General features: G+C 44.5%; 1 protein-coding gene across 3 annotated transcripts in view; it reads left to right on the forward strand.

Annotated features, from left to right (window-relative positions):
- GATA1 (GATA binding protein 1) overlaps positions 1-10,345 on the forward strand; it is a 45,629-nt gene extending 35,284 nt beyond the window's left edge. For 2 of the 3 annotated variants that reach the window (XM_033923805.1, XM_033923796.1), the window contains 3 exons: positions 5,697-5,842; positions 6,352-6,477; positions 9,195-10,345. In XM_033923805.1, coding sequence (XP_033779696.1) covers positions 5,697-5,842; positions 6,352-6,477; positions 9,195-9,497 — 575 coding nt within the window. In that variant the 3' untranslated portion in view covers positions 9,498-10,345. Of the gene's footprint in view, positions 1-5,696; positions 5,843-6,351; positions 6,478-9,150 lie in introns of all 3 variants that reach the window. The other variant, XM_033923814.1, reaches the window with a different exon arrangement.
- Positions 10,346-22,552: the final 12,207 nt, after the last annotated feature.

The following is a 22,552-nucleotide window of genomic DNA, read 5'->3' on the forward strand; positions in this document are numbered from 1 at the left end:
GCCGCGGTTCCCCGCGGGGATCGCTCCCCGTATCATTCTCTAGTACGAAGCTTACAATCTAACTTGGACAGACAGATATGACATATAGGGTTGGGGATGCAGAATCCAAGGCAAGAGGAGTTAGGAGTTGAAAGCACTCTCGAAGAGGTGGGCTTTTAACTTGGACTTGAACACTGCCATTGACAGAGCACGCCATAGGGATTTGGGCACTTTGTTCCAGCCATACGGCACAGCAAGATAGAAGGGCCGAAGTCTGGAGTTGGCAAAGGAGAAGGGCATAGATAGGAGGGACTTATCAGCGGAGCGGAGCTCACGAGGGGGAACTTAGGAGGAGATAAGTGAAGAGAGATAGTGAGGGGCAGCTGAGTGAGTGCATTTGTAGGTCAGTAAGAGGAGTACTTTGAATTGTATTCGGAAACGGATGGGAAGCCAATGAAGTGACTTTAGCAGAGAGGTAATGTGAGTATAGCAGCTCTCACGGAATATGAGTCATGCAGCCGAATTCTGGACAGATTGAAGGGGAGTTCAGGCAGTGCTTCACCTTCAGATTTGTCTGGCACATATGCAGAAGAACTGAGCTTACCACACAACTCTTTTTAAAAATATTTATTTATTTATCAAGTATTTAGAAAGTAAAATTTAAGTTAAGGATACATAACCATATACATCATATTTAAATCAAGAATATAAAAAAAAAATGATACATATCCATATTTCCAATTAGAAACAAGAACTACATTAAATTACTTAAATTTTAAACTCAAGTCCACAATTGGAGGATCTAGATGTAAAAAGGGCGATTTTAATAACAGAAAAAAAAATGAAAGAATACTACAACTGATCTGAGCTGAGCTCAAGGTTCCCCCCAAAAAACATCTATTCTAGGGCTAGATCTTATCTTTCTTTTCTTTTTCCAAGCGAGAGAGTGACAGAAAGGCCGTCAGCTGGGGAGGTTCAAAGAAAACATATTTCTGAGAAGAATAATACACTATACATTTGCGGTTTTAATAACAGAAATTCTTTACGACGCCTCTGGGTATCTGTGGCAAGATCTGGATAGATTTGTATCTGCATTCCTAGGAATGGTTTCTGTTTATTTTTAAAGAAGAGTCTCAATAACCAATTTTTATCTGGGGCCAAAGCCACCACACAACTCTTGTGCGTATGCACCGAACACGTGTCTTCCTCTTAACTTCCCAATGCTAAACGCTAATAGCGCATGTAGAATTTGCATGCCATTAGTGTGGAGCACTGGAAAGTTATTTTGATGCCCTGTTCTGGCGGTACTTCCCAGCGCTGCTCCACACAGCGTCAGAGTTTTGACGCTGCAGGTAAGAGAGGGAGATTTCGAATTGCCTGCGGGACGAGAATGGGGTTCTTCTGGCCGCCCACCTTGGGCCCAGGCCTACCCAAAATTGGGTGTCTGGCTACACCCCCGGCACCCCTGAAATCTAAAGAAAGGTTGATCAACTATAACACTGCATTTCGAAAAGTGTCTTATGGAGGGTAATTTTATAACTGGGTGCTTAAGTTTAGCAAGAAAGAAGGCGGCTATTTCTAGCATCTTTTATAAAGACATATAATTTAATTTCTTTATGTTGCCTTCAAACTTTCAAAGTGGTAAACATTCAAGTATCTGAAGGGATAAAGGGTTAAGTGACTTGCTGAAAGTCACAAGGAGCTACAGTAGGAATGGAACCGGATTACCCTGGTTTCAGCCTAGAGAATGACACGGGGACAAATTTGTCCCCGTCCCCGCAGGAACTCAATTTCCCCATCCCATCTCCTTTAGTTTTGTCGCTGTCCCTGCCCCATTCCTGTAAGCTCTGCCTTAGCCGCACAAGCCTTGAACACTTATGATTTTAAAATGTTTGAGACTTGTGCAGATGAGGACGAAGCTTGCAGGAATGGGGCAGGGACAGGAAAAGAACTCATGGGGAAAAGGCAGTAGTGTGGCTAGGGGCTATGCAAGACAAATCATGGGCTGCATACGAAGGGGTTTCGTCAGTCGTAAGGCGGAAGTCATTATGCCATTGTATAGATCCATGGTGAGGCCCCACCTGGAATACTGTGTGCAATTCTGGAGGCCGCATTATCGCAAGGATGTGCTGAGATTGGAGTCGGTGCAAAGAATGGCCACCCGGATGGTCTCGGGACTCAAGGATCTACCATACGAAAAACGGCTTGACAAATTACAGCTATACTCGCTCGAGGAGCGCAGAGAGAGGGGGGACATGATCGAGACGTTCAAGTATCTTACGGGCCGCATCGAAGCGGAGGAAGATATCTTCTTTTTCAAGGGTCCCACGACAACAAGAGGGCATCCGTTGAAAATCAGGGGCGGGAAACTAAGAGGTGACACCAGGAAATTATTTTTCACTGAAAGAGTGGTTGATCGCTGGAATAGTCTTCCACTACAGGTGATTGAGGCCAGCAGCGTGCCTGATTTTAAGGCCAAATGGGATCGGCACATGGGATCTATTCACAGGGCAAAGGAAGGGGAGGGACATTAAGGTGGGCAGACTAGATGGGCCGTGGGCCCTTATCTGCCATCTATTTCTATGTTTCTATGTTTCTATGTTATGCTATATCCAGGATATAATCTTAATCAACTCCAGCATACACAATTAATATAATAAGAGTTTTTTTGATCCTCAGAGGACCATAGAGTGCCTCCAGGGATTTATATGAAATATTTGCAACAACCCAATCGTCACTGGATCGTCACTTTTTAACTTATCATTTTTTAATTTTTTTATATATAAATATCTTTTTTTTATTAATTCTTAATTTATACTTTAAATATTTTCCTTAAATATGGTTTTGTACTTATCTCATTTTTATATAGGGAGCGCCTCTACCAGCATGTCCATGTTTCAAAACTTTTTCATCAGGGATGAGGCTCCCGATATCAACATCTACAAAAAACAAAATTTAAAATCACTTAAGAGCTATAGCAACTGCTGAGGATATCATTTATATTAAATTAAATCATTATAAGAAAGGCTCTGCTAAGGGCGTAAAATTAATAGAACTTACTATTACTTTTAAATATATTTTGTTCTACAGCCTTAACTAACAGAACAGACTTACTGTCATGCTTTGAGAATAGCAGCTGCTCTCGTTGTAATTTTATTCAATTGACAGCGTCTGTCATCAGTTCCGGTAATATATCCGTTTTATCAAACCAAAACTACTTGTTTGATTAGAAAAGGTTCCCGCCATACTACATTTGTTGACAATCTCCATAGTAACAGTAGTGACTGCGGGGATCGAGTCCAAAATTAAGAGATACACCATAACAGTTTACAGAAAGCTTTAAAGAAATTTTAAAAGGATTTAAATTACTGACATCGTTACGTGTTAAAGTCTGTTTATCTTACATATAGCACTATTTTCATGTTTTGTAACTGTTGGCATCAGTCAGATTTTATGACATTGTATTGTATTTTAAAAAAAATAAAATAAACACCAGTAATCAATGATATTTTAACACCTGCAAGTCAAGGACTTGGTTCCTCCTTTTGCTTTCCTTATCATTGACTTTTGTGGTACCAAGGTCCTTTGCTGTGAGGAGTTGGACCGCCTTTTTGGCATTGACTACCCCACAGTGTTTATTGGTTTCTTCATTGGCTCGATTTTTTTGGACCAAAGTATTTAGATAGTAAATCCATTTCTGCTCCTTTATATTTAAAGCCTTTTTGTATCCAGTGCTATATCCAGTGGCATAGTAAGGGGGGGACAAGGGAGTGGTCCGCCCCAGGTGCCATGTTGGTGGGGGACGCCAGCACCCCTCCTCATCTCCGCCCCTATCTCTTCCCACTTCTCCCATCACCACGCATGCACCACCTTCCCTTCCCCTGAACCTCTAGTTGTTCACCACCACGAGCAACAAATTCAACATGCTCCTTGCAATCGCGTTGTCTCGCCTGCTGACGTCACTTCCGGGTGCCGTACACAGGAAGTGACGTTAGAGGGAGCGTCAACAGGGTTGCGAGGAGCACACTGAAGTTCTTGTTGCTTGCGGCGGTGAACAACTAGAGGTAGGGGGAAGGGAAGGGGGTCATGCGCAGCAGGGAGATCGGGGAAGGAGCAAGCAGGGCAGAGATAAGGAGGCGGACTGCCTTGGGTGCTGTCTTCGTGGGGGCACCGGTGCCTCTCTACCCCCTGTGTATTTTCACTTGCAGCTCGCGCCAGAATTGGCTCCCTTGTGATGTCACGTCCTGGCCATGGGCCAGGACGTGACATCACAAGGGAGCAGAGGTGGGCGTGAGCAGTTGGTGGAAGGTGCTACTCTGATCAGCAACATTTCAAGAGGTATGCGGGGTGGGATGGGCACTCAAGCAGCGTAAAGAGTAGGGGGGCGCTCAAGCAGTGGGGAAGAACAAGGGTACAAAGCGTGGCGATGCCAGGCTCCACCGCCCCAGGTGCCAACCTCCCTCGCTACCAGATAGGCATTCAGAGAGGAGGAGCATGGGCAGGGCTGCCACAGTAGTTACACAGGCAAACATAAATGTTACATTTAGGTGCTAACATTTCCATGGGTGTCCAACCTCGGTCCTCACCAAGAAAGGTTTTCAGGATTTACACAATGAATATTCATGAGATTTATTTGCATACATTGGAAGCAATGCATGCAAATAGATCTCATGCAAATGAAGAACATAAGAATAGCCTAACTGGCTCAAACCAAAGGTCCATCAAGCCCAGTAGCCCGTTCTCATGGTGGCCAATCCAGGTCACTAGTACCTGGCCAAAACCCAAGGAGTAGCAATATTCCATGCTACCCATCCAGGGCAAGCAGTGGCTTTCCCCATGTCTTTCTCAATAACAGACTATGGACTTTTCCTCCAGGAACCTGTCTAACCCCTTTTTAAAACCAGCTACACTATCCGCTCTTTCCACAACCTCTGGCAATGCGTTGCAGAGTTTAACTATTCTCTGAGTGAATAAATATTTCCTCCTATTGGTTTTAAAATTATTTCCCTGTAACTTCATCGAGTGTCCCCTAGTCTTTGTAATTTTTTGACGGAGTGAAAAATCGATCCTTGGGAAATCCTGAAAACCCGACTGGATTGCGACCCTCCAGGACTGATGTTGAACAACCCTGATTTACACCAATCATAGTTATGCATGTAAATGTTCTTACCGAATAGGCCCACTAATCTCAGCAATATGGCACTTAAATGTCTTTCCTCCTTCCTGGTTCACTCTTTTCAAATCTTCCTCGCACCAAAAGCATTCCCGCCTACCTGAACTGCTGGTAGAGATGGCCATAGGTCTATTGCAAATCCAGCAATGATAGTGCCTACACCACGTAGACATTACGCATGTTGGAGCAACTGGGGAGGCGGGGAGGGATTAAGTGACTTGCCCAGGGTCACAAGGAGCAGTGTGTGCTACTTGTGCCAACTTATTAATTTAGACCTGACCTAATTCTATTAAAGCTGTTTTACAGAGGTATATTGCCACATACATGCCAAAATGATTATATAAAATAACCCACATGTAATATTCCACTGTATTGTTAAGTTTCTGTGGGCTCAGTTGTTGAACTCTTGAGGCTTCATGAATTCTGGATGACCCATGAACTGTACTTCTTCTGCTACACTCTAGATTGTCAAGATTACTTTTCAGTTTAAACACACAATGAATCTGCTTGAAATAACAGCTTGCTAATAACTCTGTCTCCTCAGAGGCCCGGGAATGTGTTAACTGTGGTGCCACAGCAACCCCTTTGTGGCGGAGAGATGGGACTGGTCATTATCTGTGCAATGCCTGTGGATTGTACCACAAGATGAACGGGCAAAACAGGCCTCTCATCCGGCCAAAGAAACGCTTGGTAGGTCATGTGATTCCAGGTGAAGGTAGGGGAGCGCGTGTGGATGGAAAGGGTGGAGAGAAAGAAGCAGGGGGAACAGTTGAAAACCAATGTGAAGACAACATCAAACGTAGCACCTCAAATGCAGAATACGTATTACCATAAAAATACAACACAACAGTCCAGAGTAAATTTTCTTCATTTTATATTGCCAGTGCTTTCTGTCACTTAGAGGTCCATTTTATCAAACCGCGCTAGCGGGGTTAGCGCATCGGACATTTCATCACACGCTATCCCCTGCGGCCGGCTAAAAAACTAACGCCTGCTCAATGCAGTATTACGCGCGTTAAACCCCTACCGCAGCTTGATAAAAGGACCCCTTAGAGGCTGGCCTACATTTTTGGGTCTTCTCCAGTGTGTAACTGTTTCACGGAGAGTTGATGGATAGGTAGGGGAAGGCTGACTTTGATGATCCTTTGACCTCTTTCAGCTACATGACTGGCTGTGCTTTTTTTAATCCCCGACTGCAGATCGTGAGTAAGAGAGCTGGGACACAGTGCACTAACTGCCACACCACAACTACCACGCTGTGGAGACGCAATACCAGTGGGGAGCCTGTTTGCAATGCTTGCGGCCTCTATTACAAATTGCACAATGTGAGTGTTTCAGGTTTATTAAGTCTTGATATACCACTTTTACAAACCAAAACAGTTTACATCTTTACAATATTAAAAAAAAAATTAGTTAAAAATCAAGGGAATAGACAAACAGAACTAAAAGTAACTATTGGGACAAAAATTGAAACGAGGGAAGAAAGAATAAGGATATAATAAAAATAAAAGGAAGAGGTACAGGGAAAAACATCAGGGAAGTGGGGTTGACTGGAGCAAGCATCTTTACTTTTTTTAAATATATTGTGTTTTTATATTGTGTGTGTAGTCATCTCTATGTATGTATATTTCAATGTTGAATGTGGGTGTGTGAGGGGACATGATCAAAACATTCAAGGTACTGAAGGGAATAGACTTAGTAGATAAGAACATGTTGTTCACCCTCTCCAAGGTAGGGAGAACGAGAGGGCACTCTCTAAAGTTGAAAGGGGATAGATTCCGTACAAACGTAAGGAAGTTCTTCACTCAGAGAGTGGTGGAAATCTGGAACGCTTTTCCGGAGTCTGTCGTAGGGGGAAAACACCCTCCAGGGATTCAAGACAAAGTTAGACAAGTTCCTGCTGAACCAGAATGTACGCAGGTAGGGCTAGTCTCAGTTAGGGAGCTGGTCTTTGACCACGATGGACCGTTGGTCTGACCCAACAGCGGCAATTCTTATGCTCTTCTGTTTTGTTATTGATCTGGATAGCAGAGAGAAGAAGAGAGATGCTTTATAAATCCCAAGAAATATTGTTTAGAGATAACCTGATTATGAGACAGGTAAGAATGATTCCGAAAGACCTGACAATGGTTTTACAGAGATGTACATAAGAATAGCCATACTGGGTCATACCAATGGTCCATCTAGCCCAGTATCCTGTTTCCAGCAGTGGCCAGTCCAGGTCACAAATACCTAGCAGAAATCCAAATAGTAGCAACATTCTATGCTACCGATCTCAGGGCAAGCAATAGTTTCCCCCATGTCTGTCTCAATAACAGACTATGGACTTTTCCTCCAGGAACTCATCCAAATCTTTTTTAAACCCATCTACATTAACCGTTGTTATCACATCCTCTGGCAATGAGTTCCAGAACTTAACTATTCTTTCAGTGAAAAAAATATTTCTTCCTATTGGTTCTATAAGTATTTCAATAGAAACATAGAAAAAGCGGCAGAAAAGGGCTATAGCCCACCAAGTCTGCCCATTCCAAGTATCCCCCCCCTGAATTTACTCCCTTAAAGATCCCACATGAGTATCCCATTTTTTCTTAAAATCCGTTACGCTGCTGGCCTTTATCACCTGGGGTGGGAGTCTGTTCCAATGATCCACTACTCTTTCGGTGAAGAAGTACTTCCTGGGATCGCCATGAAACTTCCCTCCCCTGATTTTCAGCGGATGCCCTCTGGTGGTTGAGTGTCCCATGAGCCAGAAGATATCATCTTCTGACTCGATGCGTCCCGTGATGTACTTATACGTTTCAATCATATCTCCCCGTTCTCTTCTTTCCTCAAGTGAGTACAGCCGCAACTTCTTTAGTCTTTCTTCATACGTGAGATCCTTGAGCCCCATGACCATCCTGGTGGCCGTTCGCTGAACCGACTCGATCCTCAGCACGTCCTTTCGGTAGTGTGGGCTCCAAAACTGAACACAGTACTCCAAGTGAGGCCTCACCATGGCTCTGTACAACGGCATCATAACCTCAGGTCTCCTGCTGACGAAACCTCTACGGATACACCCCATCATTTGTCTTGCCCTGGAGGAAGCCTTCTCCACTTGATTGGCAACCTTCATATCCTCGCTAATGATTACTCCTAGATCGCGTTCCGCCGTAGTTCTAACCAAGGTCTCACCATTTAGTAAATAAGTTCTCCGTGGGTTTCTCCTGCCCAAGTGCATTATCTTGCATTTTTTAGCATTGAAGCCTATCTGCCAAGTTTTTGACCATTGTTCCAGCAGCAGTAGGTCGTGTGTCATATTATCAGGTGATAAGCCACTGCCTACTATGTTACAAAGTTTGGCATCGTCGGCGAACAGTGATACCCTTCCTCTAAGTCCTTTCGTCATATCTCTTATGAATAAATTGAATAGAATCGGACCCAGGACCGATCCCTGCGGCACTCCACTGATCACGTCCGATGCTTTGGATGGGGTACCGTTTACCACCATCTTCTGAAGTCTACCGCTCAGCCAATCCCCAACCCATGTAGTTAGAATGTCTCCTAATCCCATCGATTTCAGCTTGTTCAGTAATCTTCGATGAGGGACGCTATCAAATGCTTTACTGAAGTCCAAGTATACCACGTCCAGTGACTCTCCGGCGTCCAGTTGTCTGGTAACCCAGTCAAAAAAGCTAATCAGATTAGATTGGCAGGATCTACCCCGGGTGAACCCGTGTTGGTGTGGATCACGCAGTTTTTCTTTGTCTAGGATTGTGTCAATATTCTGTTTGATCAGTGTTTCCATGAGTTTACACACTATAGACGTAAGACTCACTGGTCTGTAGTTTGCTGTCTCTGTCCTGCAGCCCTTTTTGTGGAGTGGGATTACGTTGGCTGTTTTCCAGTCTAAGGGGACCCTTCCTGTGCTTAGGGAAAGATTGTAGAGAAGAACAGGATGGTGGCATGCAAACAAAAGTTCAGTGGCTGTGTTTCTCCTCTTTATTTTTATATTGACCTAGCTGGTGATCCTGTTGCTTCTTCTGTCTCCATCTCCTGGCTGCAGATCAATCGCCCCTTAACCATGAAGAAGGATGGGATACAAACTCGCAACCGTAAGGTCTCCAGCAAATCCAAGAAAAAGAAGATGCCTGATGGAGTTTATGATATGTCTAAATCATTAGCAGATGACCCTTCACGTTACCCACTGAGCCCCATGGTGCTTTCAGGTCACGTGACTTCCATGAGCCATATTATGCCTTTCACTCACTCTTCGCACCTTCTGTCAGCACCAACTGCCCTCCATTCTCAAGCTGGCATAACCTATGGGCATCATGGTCCCTCTGGGATAGTGTCTGCTTTAGGCTAAGGAAACAGTATGCTCTGGTGGCATAATCGATTAGCCACAAAGCTTGAGTCAACCTGAATTCTGTTCTTGGACCATCTCTAGAATGTAATGAGGTGTTGTCTTTATTGGATCTTCTGTTGGTTAACTCTCTTCATCACAAAGACTCTTTACCTCCAACAGGCCTCCCAGTTGAACTCTGGCATGTGTTAAGGCCAAAATCAAGGATACAGCCCTATAGTTTGAAGTACCAGTTAGAGACAGAAATAATAATAAAAGAGGAACCGTGCCATGATGAAGGATCATTTCTTTCACTTTAAGATTACTCTAGATTAAACATCATGATGGCAATCTGTGTTAAGAAATTGTGAGATACCAAGAACTGTGTGTCAGGCTTTCTATGTTAACTGAAATCAGAGACATCTTATAATGAATGACTGCTGCAAGGTCACAGAATGTTTCCTGAAATAGATTCCCATTATAAGCCAACAGTATCCATTCCTGCAACGTAATGACTTTAGATACCAAGAGCTATCCAACAATATTCCACATGACTATTGTTCATTGTCTGCTCATCTACAAAATATGGGAATGATGTCACACAAAAATGGGAGGACCTTAGCATTTAGCTTCTTTTTATGCTTTCCTCTGAAATATTGCTTCAGGAACGGATATAATGCTGCAGGACTAGAAGAGCTAGTCTAGCGGACAGTCATGTGTTTTAGAATCTTGCTTCTGATCGGTTGGCAAGGTTCTCCTTGAGAGTCCCGCTTGCTTGTCCTTCCACCGGGCTCCACAGTCCAACAAATAGTCAACAGAGAACTCACATTATATTGTTTGGCATTTTTATTTTATAATAAATTGATTATCAAGAATTACAGTGAGAAACTCCATCTTCTTTTCCTATTTTTCCATGTCTCTTCCAATGTGATAAATTGTTCAGCACCATCTTGACATTCCCTGCCTCCTCCCTCTCCTCTAGGTGTTTTATAGTAGACTCTCAGTTAACCAGAACTCAAGCAACCAGGAAAAAAAAATCAAAGAAATATTGTAATACTTTAAATAAAAATGAAAATAAAATCAATTTCTGGTAGAAATGTAAATGTAAATTTGGCACGCCCACACTTGAGTATGCCCACACTTTGTCTACCTCGTGTCTTGTAGTTTGTCTGGAACAGTTTATAGTATGGCAGAGTATGAGGAATCATATTAGTTAGGCCTATTTGGAATAGTAACTCTCAAGCAACCAGAAACTACATTTATCCGGCATCTACCAATCCCCATGGGTGCCGGTTAACTGAGAGTCCACCGTAGCTACATTTTATGTCTTTAAAACTTCTCAAAATTAGCTGAATTTTGTAGATGGTAAGAAGGAGGGCACAGTCCTTAACTTTTTTTGATAAGTAAGCTCATATTAAACATCAAAGGCCCATAGTCAAAAGAGACAAGAGAGATACCTTCCTAGTTGAACCATGCTGATTGGGCTGGAAGAAGAAATTCAACCAGGCAATGCCAGCGAGTATCCCCCTGATCATTGTGGCGCTGTTTGGTTAAAACTGGGGTAGTCTGGGGGGGAGGGGTCAGAGTGATACTGGAAGATATAGAGCAGTGGTCTCAAACTCGCGGCCCGGGGGCCACATGCAGCCCGCCAGGTGCTATTTTGAGGCCCTCAGTATATTTATTATGTTTATCATAATCACAAAAGTAAAATAAAACAGTTTCTTGATCATATGTCTCTTTAGTTATAAAATACAATATTATTATTAAGACTTAGCCAAAAGGAAAGATTTATAAACTATAAAGAGTTTTACCTCATGCAAAATTGTCATTTCTTTAATAAGACATTAACTATTTTTTTCTGAGTACCTATAAATCCAAAATGTGGCCCTGCAAAGGGTTTGAGTTTGAGACCACTGATATAGAGGTATTGGCAATATTCAGTGTCGGTACCTGCCTAGGGTTATCAGATGTCTGGATTTCCCCAGACATGTCCTCTAAAAGAGGACAGGTCTGGGCATCTGGACGGCTTTTCAAAACCTGGCACTTTGTCCGGGTTTTGAAAAGCTGCTGAGATTGAGGCCGGGACTGGAGAGACAAAGTTTGTGTGGGGGCTGGGTTTGGGGTGGGGCAGGGAGGGGGGCGGAGCATGGCAGACCCAGGGGCTTAACAGGGCAGGGCCACGTGTCCTCTTTTACCAGATGAAAAATCTGGTAACCCTATGCCTGACTATCTACGGTGGCTGGACAAGTAAGACTGCTTAAATAGCAGTCCTGACTTTACACTTTGTAGGCTACATGGGTACAACACCAACTCGTATCAGCTGTGCTGGCATAGCTTCCATTTATTGCTCACCAAGGTATTCAATGCTGGTGCCCAGACATGGCTGGTCATTGAATTTCCATGAGAGTCAGAGGGGGTATTCAGCATCACTAAGCATGTAAGCGTTTCTTGAGGACGGTCTGCCGAGCAGGATTTATTTATTTATTTATTGGGCTTTATTAACCACCTTTTCATGAAGAGATTTCCCCCAGAGCGGTTTACAATACAGTGAACAATAATCAGGTAACATAGAAATAGACGGCAGATAAGGGCCACGGCCCATCTAGTCTGCCCACCCCAATGACCCTCCCCTACCTTTCTCTGTGAATAGATCCCACGTGTCTGTCCCATTTGGCCTTAAAATCAGGCACGCTGCTGGCCTCAATCACCTGAAGTGGAAGACTATTCCAGCGATCAACCACCCTTTCAGTGAAAAAGAATTTTCTGGTGTCCCCGTGCAGTTTCCCGCCCCTGATTTTTCACAGATGCCCCCTTGTTGCCGCGGGACCCTTGAAAAAGAAGATATCTTCTTCCACCTCAATGCGGCCCGTGAGATACTTGAATGTCTCAATTATGTCACCCCTCTCTCTGCGTTCCTCGAGTGAGTACAGTTGCAACTTATCCAGCCGTCCCTCGTACGGGAGATCCTTGAGTCCCGAGACCATCCGGGTGGTCATTCTCTGGACCGACTCCAGTCTCAGCACATCCTTACGGTAATGCGGCCTCCAGAATTGCACACAGTATTCCAGGTGGGGCCTCACCATGGATCTATACAATGGCATAATGACTTCAGGCTTACGGCTGACGAAACTCCTGCGTATGCAACCTATGATTTGCCTTGCCTTGGATGAAGCTTGCTCCACTTGATTGGCAGTCTTCATGTTCTCACTGATGATCACCCCTAAGTCTCGTTCTGCTTCAGTTCTTGTTAGGATCTCGCCATTAAGGGTGTAAGTCTTGCATGGATTTTGGCTGCCCAGGTGCATGACTTTGCATTTTTTGGCATTGAAGCTGAGTTGCCTATCTGTCCTGGCAGGCCCACAATCTAACTGTGGTACCTGGGGCAATCGAGGGTTAAAAGACTTGCCAAGGGTCACAGGGAGCAGGCTGGGATTGAACTCACAACCTCAGGGTGGTAAGGCGGCAGTAGAGAATGATACAGGGACAAATTTTTCTCCCTCCCTGCGGGAACTCGTTTCCCTTCCCTTCTTGGCGAGCTCTTTTCCTACCCCTGTCCCATTCCTGCAAGCTCTGTCCTCATCTGCACAAGCCTCAAACGCTTTAAAAACATAAGTAGCAAAATTCTAGAGCTCAGATTGTGATGTCATAATGCCTCATTCCACCAATGCCTAAGCTCCGTCCTCATCTGCACAAGCCTCAAATGCATATGTGTTCGAGGCTTGTGCAGTTAAGGCAGCGCTCACAGGAATAGTGCAGGGACAAGGACAGCAGCAAAACTCGTGGGGACGGGACAGGGAAAAATTTGTCCCTATGTCATTCTCTAGGCAGCAGCTCTAAACACTAGGCCATTCCTTCTGTGTAGGGTTACCATATGGCTCCAGAAGAAGGAAGACGAGGTCAGACATCTAGGCTTTACTTCCATTGCTTTCAATGTATCGATCAATTCTCCTTATTCTGGAGCCATGTGGTAACTCTACTCCTTTGCCACTTGTACATATGGCTATAGAAAACTAGAGAAACCATAAAATACTTGCATTCAGAGAATTGTGGCAAACTATGCTAAAGTTTTGCTAAACATAGAAGAATGTATGATGAAACCAGAGAGGGAAATTCTATACAAGGCACCTAAAGACAGGCCCCTAACTTACCCCTCCTTTTATGAAGCCGTGTTAGGCTTTTATATCGCTGTCTGTGGCGGTATTAGCTCTGACGGCTCATAGGAATTCTCTGAGCGTTGGAGCTAATACCGCCGTGATAAAAAAGCCTAACGCAACTTCGTAAAAGGGGATGTTAATTAGTATAGTGGATTCATTAATGAGCTTTAATAAGCTCATAATTGAAAAAAATAATAATTAATTGGGTACTAGGCCTATCTTCTTAGGCACGATTCTACATATGGTAGACACCTGACTCCAAAGTAGGCGTGTTTAGGGGCGGAGAAGGACTTAATAATAATAATAATAATAATAACTTTATTTTTTCTATACCGCCATAATCTTGCAACTTCTAGGCGGTTCACAGTGAAGAAAGCTGTGCAATCAGCGAATTACAGCATACAAATAGGGAAGATGTCACTGAGCGGTCAGTGATTACAGAGTACACATTAGTAAGAAATATAATATTAATATGTTAAGGGCGCTGGATAGCCAGCGAAATTCAGAATACAAATGATGAAGAAGTCACTGAACAGTCAGTGAATACAGACTTAGGGTCATTGGGCATGATTCTCTAATACTGTCTTTTACGAACGCATAGTGCGGGTTTTAGCGCCAGCAGGGGCGGTAACTGCTCCGACGCTCATAGAGCGTCGGAGCAGTTACCGCTGCTGCTGGCGTTAAAACCCGCGCTATGCGTTTGTAAATGAGGGGGTATAGTAATTAGGTGCCAATAATGTAGGCTTTAAAAAAATCCTGGCCTACATTGTAAGCGTATAAGTTTCAGTTAGGTACAATTCTGTAATGAATTCCTAAGTTATTGTCATAAACTACCTAACTTTAAGCGCCTATCTTTTTTAAATGCAAATTACAGAATCTGGCCCATAATTTTCAGTGATGTATTTAACTAGTATAGGCTTAAATGTGTAAGCTTAAAATCTTTCGTTAGCCCCCAGAACTTTCTTTTATTCACATTGTGGCCCTTTACGTGACAAAGGTTGGAGACCACTAGTGTAGTATTATATTAACATACAAACATAAGAAAAGCAATTAAAGTTAGACTGCCATTCTTTAAAGGAATTAGTTTGATTTTATTTCTTAATTTAAAATAATTGCTTTAAATAACTTTGGCCCCCTTTAATCAAGCTGCATAAGGGTTTTGTTTTTTTAAATCACAGACTGCTACGATAAAAGCTCTGATGCACATAGGAATTCTATGAGCGTCAGAGCTGTTATTTTTTTTAATTTTTATTTATTTATTTATTTTATTTATTCAATTTTCTAGACCGTTCTCCCAGGGGAGCTCAGAACAGTTTACATGCATTTACTGCCATGGCTGGCGCTAAAAACCACGCTATGATTTTGTAAAAGGGGGTGGTGGTTAAAATTGCTGTTTTCATTTATATATACATACTGTATATACAAGTATACGCTATAATAAAACCCTTAGCATGCATGCGCACTTGAAACTCCATGCGTCCGTGCTTTGTGCCTCCATGCCTCTGCATGTGCAGTAGAAGGAGCCTGCTTTCCCATCGCAAAAAGGAGCCTGCAGCAGTTTCCACATTGACCTCCCTCTGCGACGCTGCGAGTCCGGAGCCAGTGTAGATGCTGAAGCCTGGTTGGAGGAGGACGAGGAGGAGCTGCGAGAGCTCCGCAGAGGCAGGAGGTGCTGGATTTGGGGGAGGAAGTGGGAGAAGGGAGAGATGTTGGACTCAAGTGAGGAAAGGAGAGAGAGAGAGAGAGAGAGACAGATGGATGAGAAGGACAGAGTTGCTACAAGGGGGACAGGGAGAGATGGTAGGGAATAGGGAGAGATAGACTTCAGGGAGGATGGAGGGGGCAGAAGAGAGATGGCCTTGGGGAAGAACGGAGGGGAAAGGAAAGGGAAAGGTGGCAAAAAGGGGGAAACAGGGTCAGAGAGATGGTAGAGGGTGTGAAAGGGGGAAAGGGAGAGATGGAAATGGTAGGACCGCTGTTGCTTTGGGGTACGGAGGGGTTGGTACGTCAGGACCGCTGCTGCCGCCTCAGGTAAGTAATGGGGGTCCAGGAGGCCAGACCCACACGGAGGGAAAGGCCCTGTCAGGTGATAAATGCAGTGGAGGATCTATGAGGGCCAAAAGGGTACAGAGGACTAAGGAAATGGTGAAAGGTGAGGTGGTGGAAATGGGATCACTGGGAGGCAGGGTCCAGGCATGGTAGAGGCGAGGCATGGGTGGGATCAGGGTCAGGGTATAGGTGGGGCTATTCTAGCACCCATTACTATAACGAATATAATGGGCTAAAACACTAGTATATGTATATATATACTAGTGTTTAAGCCCATTACATTAACGGGTGCTAGAATATATGCCTGTCTGTCTTTCTTTATTTATGTCTCTCTCACTGCTCCTGTCTCTTTCTTCCTTTCTTTCTGTCTCTCTCCCTCCTGCTATTTTTCTCTCTCTCTCCCTGGCACCCTTTGTCTGTCTGTCTTTTTTTCTGTCTGTCTCTCTGGTCCCCTGACTGTCTTTATTTCTGTCTGTCTCTCTCCCTGGCCTCCTTTGTCTGTCTGTATTTCTTTCTGTCTCTCCCCCCCCCCCCCCCCACTTTCCTTTCCAGAAGCAGCAGTGATATTTCCCTTCCCCTCCAGATCCCTGTGAAGTATTAGCAGCATTTCCCCCCACCCACCCCCCATTCCCTTCTCTCCCCCCCACACTTTCCTTTCCAGAAGCAGCAGTGATATTTCCCTTCCCCTCCAGATCCCTGTGAAGTAGTAGCAGCATTTTCCCCCACCCCATTCCCTTCTCTTACCTCAGCTGTCCTGCTCCGTTCGGCCCCTTCCCCTTCCCTTCCCGTGGGCTGGCCTGCTGCGGCGAAGGTTTTTGTTTTAAGCTTTAAAAGTGCCGGCGGCGGCTCCTCTCACGCTGCTGATCCTCCTGTAAAGAGCAGCCTGCGATGGTGGCCGGCTTTAGCGAACCTCGCAGGCCGCTCTCCAGCCTCGGTAGCACGTTCCCTCTGACGCACGGGATCGCGTCAGAGGGAACGTACTACCGAGTTGGAGAGCGGCCTGCGAGGTTCGCTAAAGCCGGCCACCATCGCAGGCTGCTCTTTACAGGAGGATCAGCAGCGGCGACCATGGAGCTACAGATGCATGGAGCCACCAGGTTAGAAGTGTGCATGCGCGCTAAGGGAATTATTATTATTGAGATATATATATATATATATATTAATGAAATCAGCAATTTAAATTATAGTCAAACCTTGGATAGCGAGAAACGTGGTTTACGAGTGTTTTGCAAGACAAGCAAAACATTTTCTTAAATTTTAACTCGATAAACGAGCGTTGTTTTGCAGTACAAGCACATATAAGTGCATCACGTCAAATACGCACAATATATGAACGTCACATCACTGATTTCAGCTGAACGTAATACATGAACCTGCAATTCAAGCAAACACAACATATGCAAATCTCACACTGAGTGCGGCTGAACGTAATAAAAGCATCACGACCAATTCACCCGCAATGTAGTGACTGTTCAAAATGAGTGAGATCTTGCAAAACAAGTACCGTATTTGCCGGCGTATAAGACGACTTTTCAGTACCTTAAAATCCTCCCCAAAGTCGGGGGTCGTCTTATACGCCGGGTACTGTTTACATCACAGTTCTTCAACCGCCGGTCCGCGAACCGGTGCCGGTCCGCAGAAAATTCCTGCCGGTCCGCACAGGACCGGCGAGATGGACCCGTTAAATTTTCTGCCCCGATGGTGTTTGCAGAAATCTTCTGTTCCTCCCAGCCTCGGGCGATCAAGACAGGCGGTCATTCCCTCTGTGAGTCTCGCCTATGCGGAAACAGGAAGTTGAAACAAAATAGGCGGGACTCAGAGAGGGAAGGTCCCGACGTTTGCAGCCTGTCTTGATCGCTGCCCCTGCTGAGTCGCCGAAGAGGGCCGCGGGGAAAGTGCAGGCAGAGAGAAGATGGTCAGCGTGCGCGGGGAGGTCAGCGTGTCGATTGGGGCCATCAGCAGCGTTTGTGCTGAGTCTGCCCACGTGCAGGATGCGGCGGGTAGGGGCCTCCGACTCGTCTTGGGCGGCTGGGCCTGCGGTGCAAAGCTGTTTTTGCCGGCTTGGGGGGGGGGGGGGTCGCGAATGTGCAGGGCACAGCAGGAGTAAGATCATGGGGAGCCTTCAACAGTGGCTGTCTCCTCTCCTAGCAGCTCTGTACTTACCAGGGCAGTGATTCACTTTGGCAACTTCCCCTTTCCTCAGAGGCGGCAACGGACCCAAGGCTGCCTAAGGAAATCACTGCTGCAGGCAAGTACTGAGAGCTGCTGGAAGGAGAGGAAGCCACTGTTGGAGGCTGGGAAGCTGATGGATAAAGGGAGAGCTGCTACTGCACCTGGAGAGAGGTAGAAAGAGAGATGCTGCTGGGAGGGGAAGAGGGAAAGAGTTGGGAAGAGAGCTACTGTTGGATAGGGGGGAGGAGGGAAGGGAGAAGGTAAAAAGGAAGGAAACAGCTGGCAGGGAGATTAGAGGAGGGAAAGGGGAGAGACAGGAATGAGAAAGTAGAGAGAGATTGATGCTGGAAATGGGGTCAGCAGAGAAATGAGAGAGGGATAAAGATGCCCTTAAGGAAGTTGCGGGGGCGAACAGGAGGCTTTTGAAGGCTTTTAAAGGGAAACTGTCATGCCAGCAAACTTGCTAGGGACTTGCCCGGCACTTGCTCTCTCCCTCTATGTGTTATCTTCCTTCTATCATTGACAGTTTCAGTTTGGTTAACAGTTTAGAAAACAAATAGCATGGCAGCTCCCATGGGTTTATTGTTCTATTCAGCTTTAGTGAATTAATTAAAATTGTTGAAATAAATTCTGATGTTCTTTTAAGTTTTATTTGTTGTGCAGAAGGTGTGCGGAAGAAGGGGTAGTCTTATATGGCGAGTATATAACAAACTCTATATTTTAACTGTAAAAGTTGGGGGGTCGTCTTATACGCCCAGTCGTCTTATACGCCGGCAAATACGGTACGTATAGTACTGTATCTTCTATTAAAGTTTTTGGGATGTGGAACGAATTGTCCAAGTTTCCATTATTTCCTTTGGGGAAAGTCGCTTTGATATACGAGTGCTTTGGATTACAAGCATGCTTTTGGAACGAATTATGCTCGCAAACTAAGGTACGACTGTATTTTCAATTAAGAAATAAAATCAAACTAATTTCTTTAAAGAATGAGAGTTTAACTTTAATTGCTTTTCTTATGTTTGTATGTTAATATAATACTATACCTGTGGTCTCCAACCATTGTCACGTAAAGGGCCACAATGTGAATAAAAGAAAGTTCTGGGGGCCAACGCACCGCTGCTTCTTCATTCTGAAAGTGGCTGCGGTGTCAGCAACAGTGTGCTGCCATTGGTTGTGAATGACCCAGAACCAGGAAGTTACATCAAAGCTTGATGCTACTTCCTGTTTCTGGGTCGGACACAACCATCGGCAGCACGTTGACGGTAACACCATAGCCACTTTCAGAACGGAGAAGATGGCACTGCCAATCACAGTGACCTGCCTGCTCAGTTTCAAGAACATAAGAATAGCCTTACTTGGTCAGACCAATGGTCCATCTAGCCCAGTACCCCAGCTTCATGGAAGTCAATCCAAGTCTACTCGGCCACAGAGAGGCATTCATCTTTGCTTCTGCCTGAAACCCCCAACCTGTGGAAAGGCATCGGGCTGACAAACTTCCAGAGAGCAAACAGCTGTCAGGCAGCAATATAACTCCAGCCTTGGCAGTGGATGGAAAACCAGAGCACAGAAGACCCCGTCAAATCCATGCACGAGCTGACAAGAGGACTTCAACCCTGGGAAATAGTTTTGCTTCAACTTCCAGGGCTTAGAAGGAAGTCAAACCCAAGCAAGCAGCTGTCTGCCCACTATGCCAAATGACCGATAAAGAGCCTCCAAGGCAGGCAAGGTCTTCTCAGGTAGGAAGTAAGCAGCAGTTGTACAGTGTTCTTACTTCTAGCACTGGCCGAGGACCTTGGAGGTCACAGCTTAATTGGCTGTTATTGCAAGGGTGGCGGCTTGAGTGGAAGATTATACTACAGGAATAAATCTAAAAAAGTGGCAGGCAATTATGGTGAGCCACAGAGTACCCCTGAAGTCCTGGGGGCAGCAGTGGACTTGTGTCTGAAAAATTAAGTACGTGCTAATAGAGCAGCTATAATGAGCAGCAGGGTACCTATTGTGCTGGTTGACATGAATTTGGCTCACCATGTCTTGCCCCAAGTTATTGGGTGTCTTCCTATTGCAAGGCATCCATTTAAATCTGGCAAGCAATGGTCAAGGATCTCACAGCATGACTGCAGAGTTGGAGACCTTGAGAGAAATAGCAGTTGCAGAACACAGCCAGTAATATCACCCAAGCAACTTCTCATCTTCTCTTCTAGGTGTCAGTGTTAGGTAATTTTGATGGGTTTCTGATTCTCTATTTGCACAGGAATCAAAAAGTGGACCAAAATGTCAAAAGAGTACCGGTAGTAGGCAAAACCAGTCCAGTCCATGTTTTGAGTGGAAAATGAAAGTTTTCCATTTTCTTGGACTGTTTTATATTTTGTGAACTGGTCACCTCCCAGTCTTTTCATGGGTTGGTCCACTTTTTTGTTTCCTGATTAAGGGTCTTTGTGTATTATCTGTTTGGAAGACTCTTCATTTTCAATTTTAATTACATTTTTCCAGAAATGTATAAATATTTATTAAAATGAAATGAGAGGAAATCAGTGGAAACTAATGACTTAACAGGTTTCTGTGAAATCTATTAATAGTTAGCTAGCTGTATTCAGAATTTTGCTGACTGCAGCCAGCATTATACCAAGAAATTCAATGCCGGAATATTTATGGGCTTCAACATTGAATTTACGGGTTTTATGGAGCCAATTACGTATGAACCGCATAAAGTGGTGAACCACAAGATAGAGGTATAGGGAAGTTAGTTTTGATGCTTCTAAAAATGGAGACTCCTAAGTCTCAGTCATTGTATTGTATTTTAATGTCCTATAGATATGAAAGGGGGAATGTTTTAGGTCTGGAAGGTTTAAAGGAGAATGAAGTTATATTGCTGGAGAAGCCAGATTAAGGAAGATCTAATGAGTAATGTTGCCCGCTTGGTGGGTTTCCTGCAAAATTGAGCAACCCAATGTCAAAACGTTTGGAATTACCTTCCTCTTAGGGTTCGGACCGAGATTTTTTATTGCACCAGGCAATGTTAATATTTAACACATTAGTTTCTTTAAGCAATTGGCTTTGACATTTTAGCACATAGGAACTTATTAATGTTTGAAACCACAAAGAAACAAGTGATTTATGCTTGATTTCAGGAATTACTTGTATTTGTATTTGTTGTATTTTCTTTTAAAATATCTTATCTATTAATCGTGATTAGTCACAATTAATCACTACTGCACAATGCGATTAATCATGATTAAAATTACTTAATCTTCCTGCAGCCCTAATTTATATATAGCACAAACAAAGAAAGAGGAAGGTTTTCTTTTCATACCTCCTCCCGCATGTGAGCCATGTCTGTAAAGAGGTAAAATATTGTCATTTATTTTATATGAGATACTCTGCAAGAAATGAGGGAAATCTAGAAACAGCTTTGCTATGTATAAGTTTGACTTTCAACACAGTTCATAAATTAAAAAGATACCAATTTGCTTCCTGTTATGATTCTTTTTTGGGGGAGGGAGGGGGGGGTCCACTACTTCCTCTTGTCTCCTGTTTTTCCAACTCTGGGATTCTGGCACCGTGAGTCTATATTCACAACTGCCCTGGAGGGTGTCAGGTCAAAAGCGCGCCGGGACAATTGAGTGCAGTGCGGAGGCGTGCGCCAAAGAAAATTACTGTTTTTAGGGCTCCAACGGGGGGGGCGTGGGGGGGAACCCCCTCACTTTACTTAATGCACATTGCGCCACGTTGTGGGGGCGTTGTGGGGGCGTTGGGGGGTTGTAACCCCCCAAATTTTACTGAAAACTTCACTTTTTCCCTGTAAAATGTGGGGGGTTTCAACCCCCCAAACCCCCCACAACGCCGGCACGATTTGTATTAAGTAAACTGGGGGTGCTCCCCAACAAAACTCCCCATTGCAGACCCTAAAAACAGTAATTTTCTTTGGCGCGCACCTCCGTCTTGCGCTCAGTTGTCGGCGTGCGCCTTTTTCTATGAACCGCCCTGGAGATCATCTCTTATGTATAATAGGTTCTCCCTTGCATTGATTCTGTAAGTCATTGCAGCAATGATCCTACATTAGGATGTTCTTACTGAAAACCTATACACAAACAATAAAGGCCAGATTCAGTCAATGGTGCTCAAAATGTGGCGCTCAGTACTTTTCCATAAAGGATGCTCCTGGCTGAACCCCCTTTATAGAATAGTGGGTAGTGCCGATTCCTGTGCCCAACTTTTGGCATGAGGACTTAACGCTTTGCGCAAGTTGGCTGTGCATCCTCAATTCTGTAATAATGCACCCACATTTTGGGACACCCCTGACCCACCCATGCCTCTCCCATGGCCACGCCCCCTTGTGGATTGCATGCTATGGAATTTGGACGCCCAGTGTTACAGAATAGCATGAAGGCAGATGCATGCACAACTCGGTGCCAATTAATGTCAACAATTGTTTCTGAGCATCCAGTTATTGCTTTTTAATGGCTTATTAACCAATTAAGTTGTGCAAGCATCCCAGGATTGTGCCCATATTTGATTAACATTTATAGAATCTGGCGGTAATTGTTACCCAAAAGATGATCATAACTTGCTGCCCCCCTTCTATAGGCTGTGACACTGTCCCTGCAGTGCCATGATCCATGGTGCCAAAGACCCAATCTAACAATTGAAGCATGCTGGCCCTGGCTCTCTGTTTTTTTATCACACTGTTCTCTGCCTTTCCTTTAC

This window comes from Geotrypetes seraphini, chromosome 1 (genome assembly GCF_902459505.1).
Source record: "Geotrypetes seraphini chromosome 1, aGeoSer1.1, whole genome shotgun sequence".
Taxonomy (NCBI): domain Eukaryota; kingdom Metazoa; phylum Chordata; class Amphibia; order Gymnophiona; family Dermophiidae; genus Geotrypetes; species Geotrypetes seraphini.